We start from the raw sequence: 17,903 nt of genomic DNA, 5'->3' as shown, positions 1-17,903 counted from the left end.
ATGGTCTCGATCTCCTGACCTCATGCTCCGCCTGCCTCGTCCTCCCGACCTCATGCTCCGCCTGCCTCGTCCTCCCAAAGTGCTGGGATTACAGGCATGAGCCACTGCACCCGGCTTTAATTCATTCTTTCATTAATCACTGTGCTCAGCACTGTGACTAGACAGAGTGCTTGCCCTCTAGGAGATGGCAATCTAAAGATATATATGTAGAAACAATATTGCAGTTTGAGGGAGGCAATAAATAATATGCCCTTCTCTTCTGAGTTTGGAGAGTGGCATGGGAGTCAGATGGATAGAGATCAAAATACTGGATTCATTTATTTGTTCTTTATTCAGTTAGTCAAAAAACATTTATTAACTTCTAGTCTCAGCCAAGGAACTGATTTTGTGAACATAGCAGTGAACAAAACAGACAAAAATATCTGCTCTCATGGAGCTTAGTGAGAGAGGCAACGATAACCAAGGTAAATAGGCAAAACATATAGCATGTTAAATGGTGATAAGTGCTATAAAGATGAAGGAAGGAGGGATGGGGAGTTGGAAGTGTTTTGGGGAGGCCAAAGTTGGGACTGCAGTGTTAGGCCTCTTTGAAAAGATGAAAGACCTGAAGGAAGGAGGAGCCTGTGATTCAGAGAGAAGAACATTAGTATGTTAAATGGTCCAGAGGCAGGAGCATGTCTCAAGAATAACGGGAAGTCAGGGCTGGATGGGAGAGTGTTAGAAGAGTTAAAAGGGGCAGGTCATAGAGCTCACAGGAGATCAGAACCTCCAGTTCCTCATAGGTAATTTTAAGGACTTTATTTTACTTTGAGTTAAGTTGAAAAACCACTGGAGGGTTCTGAGCAAAGCGGTGAAATGATTTGACTTATGATTTCACAGAATTATTCTGGCTGATGTGTTGAGAGTAGACTGTATAGGTACATAAGTAGAAGCATAGAAATTAGCTAAAAGGCTACTACAATAATCCAGACAAGAAATGATGTAGCTTGGATTAGAGTGGTAGTGAGAAGTCAGATTCTAGTTATGCTTTAAAGGTAAAGCTGACTGATTTATTGTAGAGTATTGAGAGAGAACTCAAGGGTGACTCCAAGGATTTTAGTCTGGGCATTTGGAAGGATGGAGACCAGACAAAATGAAGATGGAGAATCCCACTGGATTTGGCAATATGGAGGTCATTGATGACCTTGATTAGGGTGATTTGCATAAAGAAGTGAGACAAAAGCCTGATTGGAGGGGGTTCAAGAGAGAATGGGAAGAAAAAAGTTTGATAGCGTGAATATAGATAACTCTAGGAGCTTTATTGTAAAGGTCAAGGAAGAAATGACAATAGTAAAGCAAGTGTGAAGAATTTGGTATAAGTCAGCAGCCAAGTGGGCTTTCTTACACTGTACCCAGAATTAACTTTATTAATTTAGCCACAAAGCTAGAAATGGCAGCCTTTCACCCTTTGGCAGACAGGTTGTCTCTCAAACTGAGAGAACAGCAGGGACTCAGTTGAACATGGTTATTTGTTTCTTATTCTGCACTTTCCAATAAGTTTAAATTCTTATTCCCTGGGGAGGAATACAGAAAGGATGAAAGAGGGGCCAGGCAAAGTCCCTCATTATGGAAACATGAAAAGTCGTCACAACTAGCAGATGTAATGAGTCTAGTTCTAGGTGTGTATCTGTATATAAAATTGTTATGGTAGCATAGAGAATAGTTACCTAAACCAAACAGAGTCTGGAAAAGAGCAGCCGTGGAAAACTTTTTAAAAGTGACAATCTGAGCACAAAGGATGAGTAGATATTTCTGGGGTGCAAAGATGGTGGTAGTGAGAAGTTTACTCCAGATAGAAGTTACAAGGATAAAGGATACTGAAGCTAGTGTGAACTAAACTCTTAGGTTTTGCTGGACCTTAAAGTGTAAGTTAGAGATTAGTTAAAGAAGAAGTCAGAGCATTAGATATGGGTAAGTTTATAGCAGATCTCACATGACATTTATATTTCAAGATGGAAAGATTTTGAAGATGGAAAGGTATTGAAGGTCTTAAGAAAGAATTGCCATAGTCAGATTTGCTTTTTAAATAGATTATTCTTGTCGATGTGTGAAAGATGGATTTGGGTGGGAATATTCTGGAATGAAATGAGTTTAAAGACTAATATATGCAGCAGTTCAGATGAAAAATAATAATGGTCTTAGTTCAAGCAGTTGTTGAAGTCATACAGACAAATGTGAGAAATACTTAGGAGGTAAAATAAATAAACAGCACTGGTTGACTTAATAGATAAAAGGGATGAGGGAGAAGGGGAATGACTTCCAGGTTGGTAGCGGTGGATGCATGGTAAGTGGAGGTGTCATCAGCTGTGTTAGTGAATGTGAGACAAATGGCCATCTCATAGGGGAATGTGATGTGTTCAGTTTAGGATGTGTCTTGAGGCACCAGTGCGATATATTTAATATTAATTTAAAGCTTGGAGGAGGGAATCATGCTATATATGTTAACCGAGAGAGACATCAGAATATATGAAGTAAATGGAATTATTAGAGTAGATGTGATCAGCCAGAAGAGAGAGCATAGTGAGAAAAATAGGTAATTGGTTACATAAGACTTCTGAGAAACACCACCCCTTAAGGGATGACTGGGTAGAAGAAGAGCAGCCCAAGGAGGAGTGAGAATGATCAGAGTAATTAAGAATAACCTGCAGAGTGGAAGCCAAAGGAATAGGAAGGGTCGAAAGTTAGGGGTAATCAGCACCTTCAAATGTGGGTTTGTGTGGTGGCGATGCTCAGTATGATAAATGAAAAATACCAATTAGAGTAAGCAATTAAGAAGTAAATTGATAATGTTGCTAAACATAATTTCAGTAAAGTAATAGAGATGAAAATCTGATTGTCGATTAATGAGTAAATGAGAGATGAGGGAATTAGGAATGTAAATATAAATTATTTTTGAAATGTAAATGTGAATTGTTTAAAGACTGGACAGAAACTGGAGAGGGATGTGTCATGGGGAATGTTTTTGAGAATACGAGAGACCTGGACATGTCTATAGTCTAGGACAAAGGGATTCATAGGGAGGGAGTTATTAAGGATATTGGGGGAGAGGCAACTGAGGGAATAAGGTATTGTTAAGAAGCTACGAGGTAACGGATACAATGGGGGAGGGTGAAATGGAACTCATCCACTGAAGCTTGAGGAAAGGAGGAAAATATGGAGTGGGGTATATATACATAGCTCCATATATCTATATATATAATTATATGTATATGTAGTTATATGTATATCTATATATGTCTCATGGATCAGAAGAAGAGTAGTAGGAGATGAGTTTAGAGCATTAGAAAAAGAATGTGGTTAATTGAAGGTTTTTTTGTTAAATTCGAGTTTATAATAATATAGATTTATATTATTAAACATATGGTTCTAATTAATTATATGTGTATGTAATTATATATACATATATAATTTTATATAAAATTATTTTTGGAAAATAAAGATTGATCATTCCTGAAAATCTCATGTTTCTTGATAAAGTTGGAGATAGTAAGAGCTGAAAATCAGGCAAGCAGAGATTGAGAATGTAGAGATAATATGGAATCTTTTAAGTCGTTATTGAGGGGGATGTTTGAGGGTGAGGACCTCATTCAAATAAAAAGATTGACAAGATAATTCTGAGTATATACTGTGATGGAGGTTGAAACCGGAACCAGAAATTTGTAGTAGCGTCGATCTATGGAGCTTTGTGATTTTACTTTGTGATTTTACAGGGCTTAGAAGTAAAGGAATGGAGAATTGGGCTATTTTGGGAGTGGCTTTTGGAAATTTTTGGGTGAAAGGAAATGGACAATGTGGTTGAAAGAATAGTTAAGGTTAGTTCATATCTACACAGGAAGTTCAGGAAGAAAAGCTAGGCATATGCTGAATACGTTAGAAGGAAATTGACGTCTCTGACATTGAATAACAGAAATTAGGTCATTAAATTGGAAGGCAGTAAGTTGTGGTCATACAGTAGGATAGTTAGAAATGTCTAGCTGGAAGAATTTCAGGTGGTTACAAATCCTATATGAGGGGGTGAAATGTGGAATGAGTAAAGGTCCAGGAATTAAGATGATATAAATGTTGAGGCTATGCTCTTAATTATCTATGTATTTTGTATTTCCCAGGAAATTGGCAGAAATTGGGATTGAGAGAAAGACTAAATCAGGTCTCAAGTCTTCAGTGAATGAGGTAGGGATTTAATAGATGATAGCAACAAAAAGTAGAGAGTAGAATAAGTAAATGGCATACTCCCCAGAGCAGCACGAAGCTTTCACATGAGGGAGAGAGTAATGGCAGTGAAATACCAGGAAAAGGTAACCCTCCTCTACTTGCCCAGTGGAATAGACATTACCGACCAGGGCAGGGTGAGGGGTGAGGGAGAATTGGCATCTGTAAAGGGAGAATCAAATTTCAGTTAAGGTTTGAAAACAGTGTGACTTTACATATATATATGTGTGTGTGTATATATATATATATACTTTAAGCTCTGGGATACTTGTGCAGAATGAGCAGGTTTGTTACATAGTTACACATGTACCATGGTGGTTTTCTGCATCCATCAACCTGTCGTCTAGGTTTTAAGCCCCGCATGCATTAGGTATTTGCTCTAATGCTCTCCCTCTCCTTGCCCCCAACCCCCGACAGGCCCCGGTGTGTGATGTTCCCCTCCCTCAGAGTGACTTTTATGGAAAGAAGCTTAGGCCTGGAATTCTGATTCCAGATTAGTGGAATGTAGAGAGAGGAGTTATCTATTGGTGGCAGGAACAGAGACTGAGAGGCAGAGAGGTTTGGTTGCCTTTTGTCATTTGAACAAAGCTTAGAAGGATGAGAAGTATGCTTGAACGTGACTGATCTCAAATATTTTAATATTGGCACAAATCATGAGAGTACCACATGGTTGCTGGGTCTGTGTCAGCAGAGTGGTGTGAAAATAAAAGAAGAGGGATCTCTTGCTATATCGATAGAAGAGTTCTTTTGGGGTATTGAAGTGAGCCTGCGGGTATATGTGATTTAGAGTGGAATCATTTATTTTTCTATTCATTCAGTGACTTTTTTAGAACATGTGTCAGATATCTTGGATATATCAATGACTGAGACACAAAAATCCTTTTTAGAGTATACATTTTAATGGGGGGTGGTTGGAGTGAGGCAGATAAGCATGACAATGTAAGCAAATTATTTAGTGTGTTGGAAAGTAAGCACTATGGAAAGAAAATGATAACCAAGATAGGGAATATTGGGAAAGGCTGAAATTTTAAATGGAATGGTCAGAGTAGTCCTAATTAAGAAGGTGATGTTTGAACAAACAGTTGAACGGGGAGTAAACTATATGACTCTGTGGGGGAAGAGTTCCAGGCAAAAGGAACAGTTGGTACACTAAGGCTTTGAAGTGGGAGTGTGCCTAGTATGAGATTGAGTCTCATGTGTCTGAAATCAGGGTCAGAAAAAGAGTAGTAGCAGGAGGTCATATTAGAGTGTTAGAAAAAAAACGTGGTTAAGTGAGAGTTTTTTGTTAAATTCTAGCTTATAATGATATAGATTTATATTATTAAATATATAGTTCTAAGTACTTAACTAAATTTACCATATTGAAATGTAATAGTTTTAAAAAATGTAAGACTGAGTATTTGAGTGATAGAATTTATTATTAGTCATTTTATGTTTGAGGAATAACTTTTTAAGTTCTCTATTCTTAAAGTAGTAGTTTTCAATTCTTTACAGAATGATTTGGAACAAGTTCTACGTCAAATTGGCGATAAGGACCAAAAGATCCAGAACCTTGAAGCTTTATTACAGAAGAGTAAAGAAAATATTTCATTACTAGAAAAAGAAAGAGAAGATCTTTATGCAAAAATTCAGGCTGGTGAAGGAGAGACTGCTGTTCTTAACCAGTTACAAGAAAAAAACCATACACTACAGGAGCAAGTAAGCTTGTAAAATATATTATATTTCTAAAATTTACTTCTGTCTCTCTAAGTCTTACTAAGTGCTTTATTTAAATGATTCTTCATTCTTGCTCTTTTTAGCACATTTTAAGTGTTATATATTTTTTGCCAAATAGCATCTCATGTACCTTAAGAGGTAGGTTACTATTGTAGTGAAAGTTAGTTAACATGATTTGACAAAGGAAAATTTCTCAGTTCATGTCCCTGGATGTAAGTTAGTGTGACTGTGAATAAATCATTTTACATTGTTAGCTCACTGGAAAAACAGAAATATTAATAGTGCATGCTTGCCTAATGGCATTTTGTGATGTTTAGAAAAAAGAATAATGAAATGTATTCATAAATTGAAGATATTAATCAAGTGTTAGTTTTTACTGTGTATTGATTAATATACAGACTTAACAGTAACATATTTTGATAAAGTATATGTCTTTGCATCATGTATAGCCAATAATAATTTTGATAAGTTGCCTTAATGTTCCAGCATTAAAATGTAGTTTAGGAAAAGTTTATAAAATTTAGATAAATACATTTTCAAACAAAAAAGAATTTACAGTTGCTTTTTTGGAAGAATTGTGTAATAAGAGAGTTATTATCTAAATGAGAAAATATTTAAAACAAAGTATCAGAAAGCCATATCACTTTTCTAATTTTAGAATTAGAATATAACAGATTTCCCCCCAAATTTCAAAGTTAGTTTTGAAGAATTCTTTAGGTTAGTTTTTAGTTGTATACAACTTGATGTTGCTTATCATATAAATATGGTCAGGAAGCCCTGCATTCATTTTAAAGAATAAATTAAAATAAATCTGTTTCTGGCCATATTGGGATAGTTAATACCTATTTAGCCCTTCTACCATAAACACCAAGAAAAGTGGGAAAAATGTACAAAACTACTGTTTTCAGACATTGGACAATAGGCAGTGCAGGACTGTAATCCCTGAGAGAAGAGAAGCAAGTGACATGAACTCTTTGACCACACTAACTTTTGATCCAGAGACATTTTCCAGACTGTGGCACAGCTTGGGGGAATCTAAGGAAAGCCTGGTGGTCTTATTGAACCGAGGATGTGAGATATTAAATTAAATTGAGAGACTGAAGCTCAGGGAGGTTAAGGCAGATCGAATTTGTAGGGTAGGATACCAGAAAGGAAGGAGCAGTACAGAGAAAGAGCTTCAGAAATCTGCTTAGGAATTCACTTGAGGCTTTGTTCAATGCCAAGTTTTGTACTTGTGAAGTGGGATTCTATGAGGCCAATGAATACTATCAAGGAGCTACAGGCTGAAAAATTACTAGTGCTTATACAGGGCTGGAAGATGTTCAGGTTCCAGCCAATCAGAAGAAAGATGTGGTTGAACACTTGGAGTATTCAGTAGACATATCAGAAATGTCATACCTTAGGAGGGGAGTAAGGCTAAACTAGCCCTAGAGTAAAAGCTGCCATACACCTGACCTTACGAAGTGTAAAAAAGACCTTAAAAGGATCCAGTAGAACCACAAAAATATTAAATATGTGCTGGGACAAAACATTCTTTGAAAGAAGACAACAAAATCGAGAGTGGTCACAATAAATAGTAAAAGATTACTACACATGTGAAGAAACAGAAACAATGTGAGCCATGACGAGGAGAGAAATTATTCAGTGGGAACAGATCCTGAAGTAAGAGATGATGGAGTCACCAGACAAGTACTTTAAAACAGCTCTTCAAATATGCTTATGGATAGAAACAAAAAACTATAATGATGGAGATAGCAGTGGAAATGGCTGGGTGCAGTAACTTGTGCCTGTAATCCCAGCTACTCTAGAGGCTGAAGTGAAAGGATCACTTGAGCCTGGGAGTGAGCTATCACTGTGCTACTGCACTCCAGCCTGGGTGACGGAGTGAGACCCTGTCTCTTAAAAAAAAACAGAAATGGTAAAAAAAAAAATAAAATAATAATTGAACTTTTAGAGATAAAAATACGTGAAATGAAAATTTTATTGGATGTACTTAATAGATTAAGCAAGTAGAAAGCAATATCAGTGAACGTAAAAGACAAGGCAGTTGAAACTGTTCACAGTGAAGTACAGAGGGAAAAAAGGATGGGGAAAAAAACACAGTACCTTAGTGACCCATGGGATAGTATTATGTAAGCTAGCATAAGTACAATTAATGTCACAGAAGGGTGGGGAGGAGGAAAATAGAAACTGGCTGAAAAAATTTTAATTTTTAAAATTTCAATGGATGCAAATGAAAAAAATTTAATTTTTGGTTAAAAACATGGTCAGAAAGCTTGATGAACTCAAAAGCAAGGTACATCAAAGAAATATCAAATGACTTGGATTTCATCTAAATTTAAAAAAAGTATGCTTTTCAAAAGATACCATTATGAAAATAAAAGCCGTAACACAGAATGGGAGAAAACATTTGCAATACGTGTATCTGACAATTCAGAAATGCCCAGAATATATAAAGAAAACTTATTACTTAACCAAATCAGTGATTGGCTGGAGTTAGAGATGGGATGGGAGGAATGACTGCAGAAGGGCATGAGGAAACATTCTGGGCTAATGGAAATGTTCTTTATCTTGATTGTGGTGATGGCTAGTTAAATAAGTGTATGCATTCATCAAATCTCAAATTGTACAACTTAAATTGAATGAATTTTATATAACTTACAGCTCAATAATTTTAAAAGTAATATCAGTCTTTGAATTTAGTGTTATTTCTTGGTATTTGAGATACTATGTTGACATATTTTGGCAAGTGAATAATTTTACTTGAAAAAATTTGAGATAAACTATCATAAAGCACTTTAATATTCTCATGGTTCTTAAATTTAGGTTTCTGAATTTTTGTTATGTCATTTGTGAACTTCACGATTAGTCTTACTTGTATAACAGGTAACTCAACTAACAGAGAAGTTGAAGAATCAGTCAGAAAGTCATAAACAAGCCCAGGAGAATTTGCATGACCAGGTACAAGAGCAGAAGGCACATCTTAGAGCTGCACAAGACCATGTCCTTTCCCTAGAAACTAGTGTCAATGAATTAAATAGTCAATTAAATGAAAGCAAGGAGAAGGTCTCCCAGCTTGACATACAGGTAATATTAAATTTAATGTTTGTGTAAAGCACCAGTTTTAGACCATCAAATGTTTTAAATTCTGTTTCTATCTCTTTTTGCCTTGCATATTAATTGAAAAAATTTGAAATAGGAATTAGATAAAGGCTATATCTAGATAATTTGTTGAACTTTCCTGTTTGACTTTCTCCCCTGCTCCCCCTCTCTGTCTCTCCCTCCCTCCTCCCTTCTGCCTTCCTCTCACTCTTCCTTTCTCCTCTCCTTCTCTCTCTCACTCTGTCTCTCTGTCTCTGGCTCTTGCTCTCAGGTGCGCTCTCTCTGTCCTCAAGCTACACCTAGTGAAATCACTAAATCTTTTAGATTTTCCTTGTTTTGATCATGCCATGATTGTTTTTTACATTCAAATTAGTTAGATATTATACCATTAGATTTCTATGTTAAATATTTTTTTGACTTTGATTTTTTAAATCTTCCTTTAAAAGTCTGACTTCTGATTTAAAAAAAAATTCCCTTACATGGTGCCGTATTCTTTCAGAATTCTATATAGCAGTCTTCCTCAATGAGTCAATCATGGGGTAAGCAGTAAGACATAATTTTTTCTCCATTCTTACTATTGATTTCTTATTCTGTGATATAGAATAGAAATTTATAGAAATAGTTCAAGGCTTGATTTTACTGTAAGATAATGATTCCACTGGAAAGACGGAATATAATAATATAACTGGCATACTTATTAGAACTTGGAGAGAATATACATTTCTTTCTTTTTTAAAAAATTATTTGCTAGATGAGTTATATGATAGATAACCTGTTATGTGGATGTCGAATATAAGGGGGAGGGGAATGAGGAGGGAATGGGAGTCTAGTGACAATGTGAATGAACTAATATATTAGGACAGTCTGTGATTCTTTCTGCATTGCAAGCTCCTTTCCTTTACAAAAGATTGCTCTTCCACTGCTATTCATTTCAGAACTAGTTCCAGCAATGAGATCAGCCCATTTTTTTGTTACTATCATTGCTCCCATTATCACCTTGACAGTAACTTCTTCTTTGCCATTACTCTGAAAAATATTACCTGTAGATATTTTTTAAGTTTTTGAGGCTTTTTTCAAAACTACTTTAACTTCTTTATGAGCTAGTGTTAGTTCATAAAGTAGGATGTATGGCCTTACTTTTCTTTTGAGAATTAGGACTCTGAGAAAAACCTAGTGCTTTAAGTGATATTATTAATAAAAGAATGTCAACCAAAAGTGCTTAGCCAAAGGGTATTAGCTGTAACCAGCTGTAGCTTAACTGTTAAGGTAATGTTTTTTTCTGGAGTGTCCCTTTAACTATACAAATGAGGCTTTTAAGCTGTTTCTCAGTTTAAAGTTCCATAATACACCTTTTGATCTCTACTTCCACGGTACTTCCTTGTGTGCATGATCAGGACAGCATCAAGGTACATTATTATGCACATGTATGAGGGCACTTCACTGCTTTTACTGTTTTAAGGGCTTTAATGCAAAAGTTGCAACAATTGTAGCCTTGTAGTAATTGGTACTTAGTCATTGCCTATAAAAAGGGCAAACAGAGGGGCTGGCTATATGAATAGCCACATTTCCCCCACCGCCCCCCATCAGAAGCCTTTCTAAAATAAGGCAAACTAGTGGAGCAATTACTTAATTTCCCCCAAACTTTCTTTATATGCTACATGATTTTGGAATATACATATATTACATTAGTTGAAGCATGCTGTATAAAAAAGATCATGAGTGATTATCATATGTTAAAATATTTCATGAGTTTTTGGTTCCTCAGATAGATGAAATGCCATATGTAAATAAAGCTGACTTCTGCAAAAATATATTTGTAGTCTATGCTATATATTCATCAGTATAGATTTACTATGTGTTGTTTAAAGGGAAGATTTCTTTAGTTTTCACCTTTAAATCAATGTAGATGTATATACCTTGATGTAACTATTATTTCTGTGAAAATTAAGTATTTTGATATTGAGAAAAAATTATTTGAATTTTTCCTTCAGCTTGTAATTATCCATACAATGTAAATCTTAGATTTCTTATGTTCATTGATCCTCTCTTCAACCAGCTAAAAGAATGCACCCCCCATTTTTACTGTTTTCTCAAAATATGTTAATTTTAAATACATGTTTTTACATATATATTTTCTTTCTTTCTTTCTTTTTTTCTGAGACAGAGTCTTGCTCTGTCGCCAGGCTGGAGTGCAGTGGTGCGATCTCAGCTCACTGCAGCCTCCACCTCCCAGGTTCAAGTGATTCTCCTGCCTCAGCCTCCTGAGTAGCTGTGACTACAGGTGCATGCCACCATGCCCAGCTAATTTTTGTATTTTTAGTAGAGACGGGGTTTCACCACATTGGCCAGGATAGTCTCGATCGCTTGACCTTGTGATCTGCCTGCCTTGGCCTCCCAAAGTGCTGGGATTACAGGTGTGAACCACCGCACTTGGCCTATTTTTTGCTTTTCGTATTCGAGGTGAGTTGTACTAAAGGTATTCCAACACTTAAAAGTGTTACTTTTGATAACAAGATAGATCTTTTTGCTGTTTGATTTTATTGGCAGCCTTGAATTTTTAATATTTAATATTTTGACTGTGAGCATCAAAAATAAAACCCTTTAAGTGAGAAGTTATCAGGGAATACTGAATTTTACAAAGTGCCAGTTGTCTGGCTGTTTTGAGTCATTGAATTCTGTAATTCTTGATTATCTTCGGAGTAATCATTTTTTGGGGCATGGTTATTTACTTTATCATAGTAGTGGTAGACTTTCAGATACTCACTTCTGAAAATACAGTGGCCTTTTTCTGGAAAAAAAGTGTACCTTTTCTTTCTTAGCAAAGGAATACTAAAGTGTTTTGGAATCACATGAGGATATCTTTTTATTATTTATCCAGCATTATTAGGAGTCTTCTCCCCTATCATTCCTATTTTGGGGATTTTCACATACATATTTTTCAATATATAAATCCATATGTTTTTGCCAAGGACTTAATTTTTAAATAGTTTGTTTAGTCACAAAAGGAGTGTGCGTTCAAGCAAGAGGAAATCAAGAACTAAATATAAATTAATTTGTAAATGTTGTTACAGATTAAAGCCAAAACCGAACTATTGCTATCAGCAGAAGCAGCAAAAACTGCTCAAAGAGCTGATCTTCAGAATCATCTGGACACAGCTCAAAATGCATTACAAGATAAACAGCAGGTAGGGAAACAGATGCAATTTCATACTATCACCTAGTGCTTTGGTAGATAAATAAATTGCAAACATGTAAAGATGATACCCAGTTTTGTATAATCTTGTGATAGACTTGCTTATCCCCCTTAATTTCTCCATGAGTTCTAGTTGAGTAGTAAAAGTGGGGGTCACATAGATGGAGATAAAAATAACAGCTTTGTTTTTGATAAATTTCTACTAGTGTGCAGGTGTGGTTGGTTTCCTGATATTGTCCTTCTCCCCTAGCCTAGACCTTGGTGTAGAGCAGTAATGTTTCCTCCTAACTTTTGAATTGTTGCCCCATCCCTTCAAGTGTTGGTGATTGGAAGGGGCAGACCACCACATTTGTTTTTAGTAGGTAGACTGGACCATGACCCAAATGTACTTGCCACTTGGAAACAGGAAAAGAACACTGTATATTCTACCTCAGTTATAAGAGTTACTCCTTTCTTGGGAATAGGAGGAAGTGAGGAGCTGGAGGGAATACAGAAGCAATACTCTGGTAGAATAGAAGCATCCTACTTTAGGGTCACGGTGAATGTTGCTGGTAGATTTTTCTTAGCTTTTACTGGTAGAAATTTTTAAAATTTACTTGTTATTCAGGGAGTAATATTAGTTATTGGTCTTTTTTTTTTTAGATGGAGTTTTTTGCTCTTGTTACCCAGGTTGGAGTGCAATGGTGTAATCTTGGCTCACTGAAACCTCCACCTGCCGGGTTCAAGCAATTCTCCTGCCTCAGCCTCCCAAGTAGCTGGGATTACAAGCATGTGCCACCGTGCCTGGCTAATTTTGTATTTTTAGTAGAGACAGGGTTTCACCATGTTGGTCAGGCTGGTCTCAAACTCCAACCTCAGGTGATTCACCCACCTTGGCCTCCCAAAGTGCTGGGATTATAGGTGTGAGCCACCGCACCTGGCTTTATTGGTCCATTTTTTAAAAAACAATACAGAAGTATATCAAGTTAAAAAACAGAACAAAACAGTTTTCTATATTTACCCTTTACCAAAAACCCATTTGAATGGAATGTTTGCTGTTAAATTTGGTATGTGTCCTACTTTTGGTACATAGTAGATTTACTAGTAATTTTTATTTTGTTTTTTTTTTTTGTGCAACTGGATATTCCAAATGAATTGAAAAGCATCATAAATGTAAACACTGTAATATTTTTAAAAAATAGTTTAAAAAATTGGTGTCTTGAACATTGAAAATATTTAATTATAATATAAAAGTTTATTTTATTATTAGCCTGGCTAATATTTGGCTCCTAAAATAATTCTTCCTAGATAAACATTGAAAAGTTATTAAACTGTTATACATATAAACTTAGGATCTCAGACTATGCAATAATTTAGTTCATGTCGTTTATATTGGTAGGTAAGTATAGCCTCTGATATATCATTAGATTTATCTGAGCTCTTACTCCAAATATTTTTTTAAATAAAATTAGAGTTTTCAATTTTACGTTGAACATTTGGCCACTACAATATAGTAAACCTTACCAAAGTTTTCTTCAATTGTACTTTTCTAAAGGAGTTAAATAAGATTACTACTCAGTTGGATCAGGTCACTGCAAAGTTACAAGACAAGCAAGAACATTGCAGTCAGCTGGAAAGTCATCTTAAAGAATATAAAGAGAAATACCTCTCTTTAGAACAGAAAACCGAAGAGCTAGAAGGTCAAATTAAGGTTTGTATAAAAGAAGTTGAATTTAGTCATATTTTCTACTTCAGTAGCAATGGAATCTCATGACCTACATGGAATCAAAGATTTTTAGTTAACAAAGAAAGGTGAAGTTGTGGTATAAAAATTTTTAAAAATTGCTTGTAATTTTTCATGTCTTAAGTTTGAATTCTATCTTTATTTTTAATGTCTCCCTTAATGAGCATCTTTTATAAATGACAGTCAACTTACATACTGATTCCATTGTAATGTGTTACTTTTTCCAAAGACAGATAACCAGGTATCTACTCTACCATTACAAGGAACTTCCCAATTTTTTGTTGTGAAGTCTCTTCTGTTCCTTCATTCTTCCATCTCTTACCAACTTACTCCAATATCACATTTCAGATATGGTAGACTTTTCCTTTTTAGAACTTTATACCCTTTGGATTTTGCTTCTAATTTAAAAACACATTGAGACTATGATAAACTGTATCTTACTTTAACACAACTCCATATGAATGTGTTGATTTACTGAAGAGATACGATGATTAGACATCTCAGAAGGATTTGACCTGAGTTTTTGTGTCCTTCAAATTAGAACCGCTTGCTGCTTAACTGCCTTTGGCTAAAAAAAAAAAAAAAAAAAAAAAAATTTTTTTAAATTGAGCTACTATCAGTTAAACAAAAACTTCTCAAGTTACTATATATGTAACTTATACTTCCTCAACCCGGTGAAGCGTGTGTGTATAAGTTTAGAGTCATGAAATGAATATATGTACATACATACCAATATAGTATGGGGGAATAATTACATTTACAATTCTGTTTATAGGTTCCTTTTTCTTTATGACAAACGATAATAGCAAAGGCAAGGTACTTTAGGCATGGTTAAAAATAACAGAAGTATTATTTTACTGAAAAGTGTCTAATGAGAATTCTTTTTGGGTACCTATTAAAAATAGTGGTTATTTAGAACTGAGTTTTTATTGTGATTATCAGCTCTAACACTTTGTAATTATCATTTTAGGGAGTATCATATTTTTTATATAGACATGTATAATTAATTTAGCTACATCAAATATCTTTTATTTAATGAATGTTTTCAGTGTAGGTCAATGGTAAGGGCTACAGATACCAATCAGTTTATAAAATATTTAGTGTGCAAAATCACTACCACTGCAAGGAAATGCATTGTGTAAAGCTTTTCAAACTTATATTCAACAGTTTGATTTTGTAAGTTTGTAAAAATACACACATAATTACATGTATACATGTGAGATGCAAACTATATTCTGAAGAACAACAATGTCATCTAGTCCAAGAGATTAAAGAAGCAAAATTAGGAACTTAATTGGCTTTATATTTAGGATCAATAGGTGTTAATGAGAAGGAGTACGTGAGAACTTCATTTTAGTTTTAAATATCTTATAATTATGTCAGTGTTTTTAACTGTGACTATAAAAGATAATATGTTTTAAGTGAGTAGATCAGTGAACCTGTTAACTTATTTTTTCATACTTGAGTTAATAACTTTTACTGAGATAATAACTATTTATGTTTCTATGTTTCTTTTAAGTTGATTGTTTCATTCAGAATTAATTTTTTTTTTTTTGAGATGGAGTCTCATTCTGTTGCCCAGGCTGGAGTGTAGTGGTGCGATCTCAGCTCGCCGCAACCTCTGCCTCCCAGGTTCAAGCCGTTCTCCTGCCTCGGCGTCTTGAGTAGCTGGGACTTCAGGCACCGGCCACCACGCCCGGCTAATTTTTTTTTTTTTTTTTTTTTTTTAGTAGAGACAAGGTTTCACCATGTTGGCCAGGCTGGTCTTGAACTTCTGACCTCAAGTGATCTGCCTGCCTCTGCCTCCCAAGGTGCTGGGATTACAGGTGTGAGCCACTGCGCCCAGCCCAGAATTAATTTTAAACATCAACACTTAGTGGCAGTCTATCATGTATAAAGCTTTCTGCTGGGTCTTCTGAAAGATTTTAAAATAAATAACACCCTTAGTAATGGTTTCAGAATATGTTTTTTATTATAATAAATATTTTATTTTTTTGTATGTCACACCTGTTTGAATATAAACAAAAATGTTATAGTATTTAATAATAGATTGATAATTACTAATATTAAAATGGCTGCCATATCATATTTCTTTCATAGAAACTAGAAGCTGATAGTCTTGAAGTTAAAGCAAGCAAGGAGCAGGCTTTGCAAGATCTACAACAGCAAAGACAGCTGAACACAGATTTAGAGCTCAGAGCCACAGAATTGAGTAAACAACTTGAAATGGAGAAGGAAATGTAAGCTAAACCACTTTACTTACAAATTAAGGGAAAAGATTGTGAACTAAGTATTAAAATTTCCTTCAGATTTAAATTTTGCTATCGTAGTGCTTAAAGACTTATTAGATATTTATTTTGTGTTGATTTTATAAACTGATGTTAATGTGAATGAAAAAATAAAGCCATCATAATAGGGTTAAACTTCTCTAGAAAGGACTGAAAACTTAGTTTTATAAAATTTGGGTCATCCAGTTTCTTTTCAACAATGATATGGTGCTCATTTCTCTGGCATAAATCTTGTTTTATGTTGTTCACAAATTTGAATAAATTACTGTAAAATTAAAAAATTCTGGGATATTTATGTGTTACCCAAAAGTAGTTAGCCTTCTAGCTATACCAAATAGGGAATGGATTCTTTCTTATAAGAAGTGATCTTCTCAGCCTGGGTAGCATAGCAAGATTGCTTGAGCTTGGGAGGTCGAGGCTGTCACACCACTGCACTCCAGCCTGGGCGACAAAGTGATACTCTATCTCAAAAAGAAAAAAAAAAAAAATGACCTCAGCTTTGTGATGCATTTTGGCAGATTGTCTATGTTTATGAAGACAAAGGAAACACAAAAACCAGTGTGCCTTCTTGTTTTTCTTATTGATGCGAAATTCACACATAGTTAAATGCACAGATTTTACATATGTACTTTGAGTTTTAATCAGTGTATATTCTGTGTATCTATGGATCTAGCCACAGCACCATATAGGACATTGTCATCACTCCAGGAGTTTTCTCACTTGCCCTTCTAGTCAATACCTTCCTTATCCTTTTCCTGTAGACAACCACAGTCTATGTGTCTATATGGTATCCTGACACCAGTATCATGGTATTGGTACCTAATATCATAGTATCTAATATCATAATTATGATATTGAAAGTCATAAATGTAGCTAAGTTGGTGTGGCATAACACACAAAAGAAACCAGAAGATATTTTTAATATACCATAAAATGGTATATTTTTAATGTAGCTTTATGATATTAGATATTAATCCTTCACCTTTATTATTTTTCAAGATTGTCTTGACTCTTGTAAGTTCATTGCTTTTCCATATACATTTTTGTATTAACTTGTACATATCTACAAATAAAACTGTTGTATTTTGATTAGAATTCCCTTGAAACTATAAATCAATTTGGGGAGAAGTGACATCTTAACAACATTGAGTCTTCTAATACACAAACATATGTCTCTTTATCTACTTGGGCCTTCTTTAATTTCTCTGAGCAGTATTTTATGGTTTTTAACATAGACATCTTGTACATCTTTTGTTAAATTTATTCCTGAGTATTTTTTTAATGCTATTGTAAATGTAGTTGTTTTTTAAATTTAATTTTCCACTTATGACTAGTATAAAAATAGAATTTTTAAATATATATTGACTTTTCTGCCCTATAACCTTGCTCAATTTACTTTTTAGTTTTAGTTGTTGTTTGTAGAGTTCTTGATGTTTTCTAACTAGACATTCATGTTATCTGTGAATAGAGACAAATTTACTTCTTCCTTTCCAACCTATAGGCCTTTTATATCTTTTTTCTGGCTGGCTGGGACATCCAGTAACATTGTGAATGTAAATAGTATTGGCAAATATCTTTGCATTATTTCTAATCTTAGGCAGGAAATATTAAATGTTTCATCATTAAGTTTGAG

At 34.7% G+C, this 17,903-nt stretch overlaps 1 protein-coding gene across 5 annotated transcripts in view; it reads left to right on the top strand.

Moving 5' to 3' along the window:
- The window catches only part of EEA1 (early endosome antigen 1), a 156,819-nt gene that overhangs the window by 104,109 nt on the left and 34,807 nt on the right, over positions 1 to 17,903 (top strand). For all 5 annotated transcript variants that reach the window (XM_016923975.4, XM_522610.9, XM_016923974.4 and 2 more), the window contains 5 exons: positions 5,743 to 5,946; positions 8,851 to 9,051; positions 12,138 to 12,251; positions 13,794 to 13,949; positions 16,083 to 16,222. In XM_016923975.4, coding sequence (XP_016779464.2) covers positions 5,743 to 5,946; positions 8,851 to 9,051; positions 12,138 to 12,251; positions 13,794 to 13,949; positions 16,083 to 16,222 — 815 coding nt within the window. The remainder of the gene's footprint in view (positions 1 to 5,742; positions 5,947 to 8,850; positions 9,052 to 12,137; positions 12,252 to 13,793; positions 13,950 to 16,082; positions 16,223 to 17,903) is intronic.

The sequence above is a fragment of the Pan troglodytes genome, chromosome 10, assembly GCF_028858775.2.
Source record: "Pan troglodytes isolate AG18354 chromosome 10, NHGRI_mPanTro3-v2.0_pri, whole genome shotgun sequence".
NCBI lineage: Eukaryota > Metazoa > Chordata > Mammalia > Primates > Hominidae > Pan > Pan troglodytes.
The sequence above is the reverse complement of the archived record's forward strand: the minus strand, read 5'-3'. Positions and strand labels throughout refer to the sequence as shown.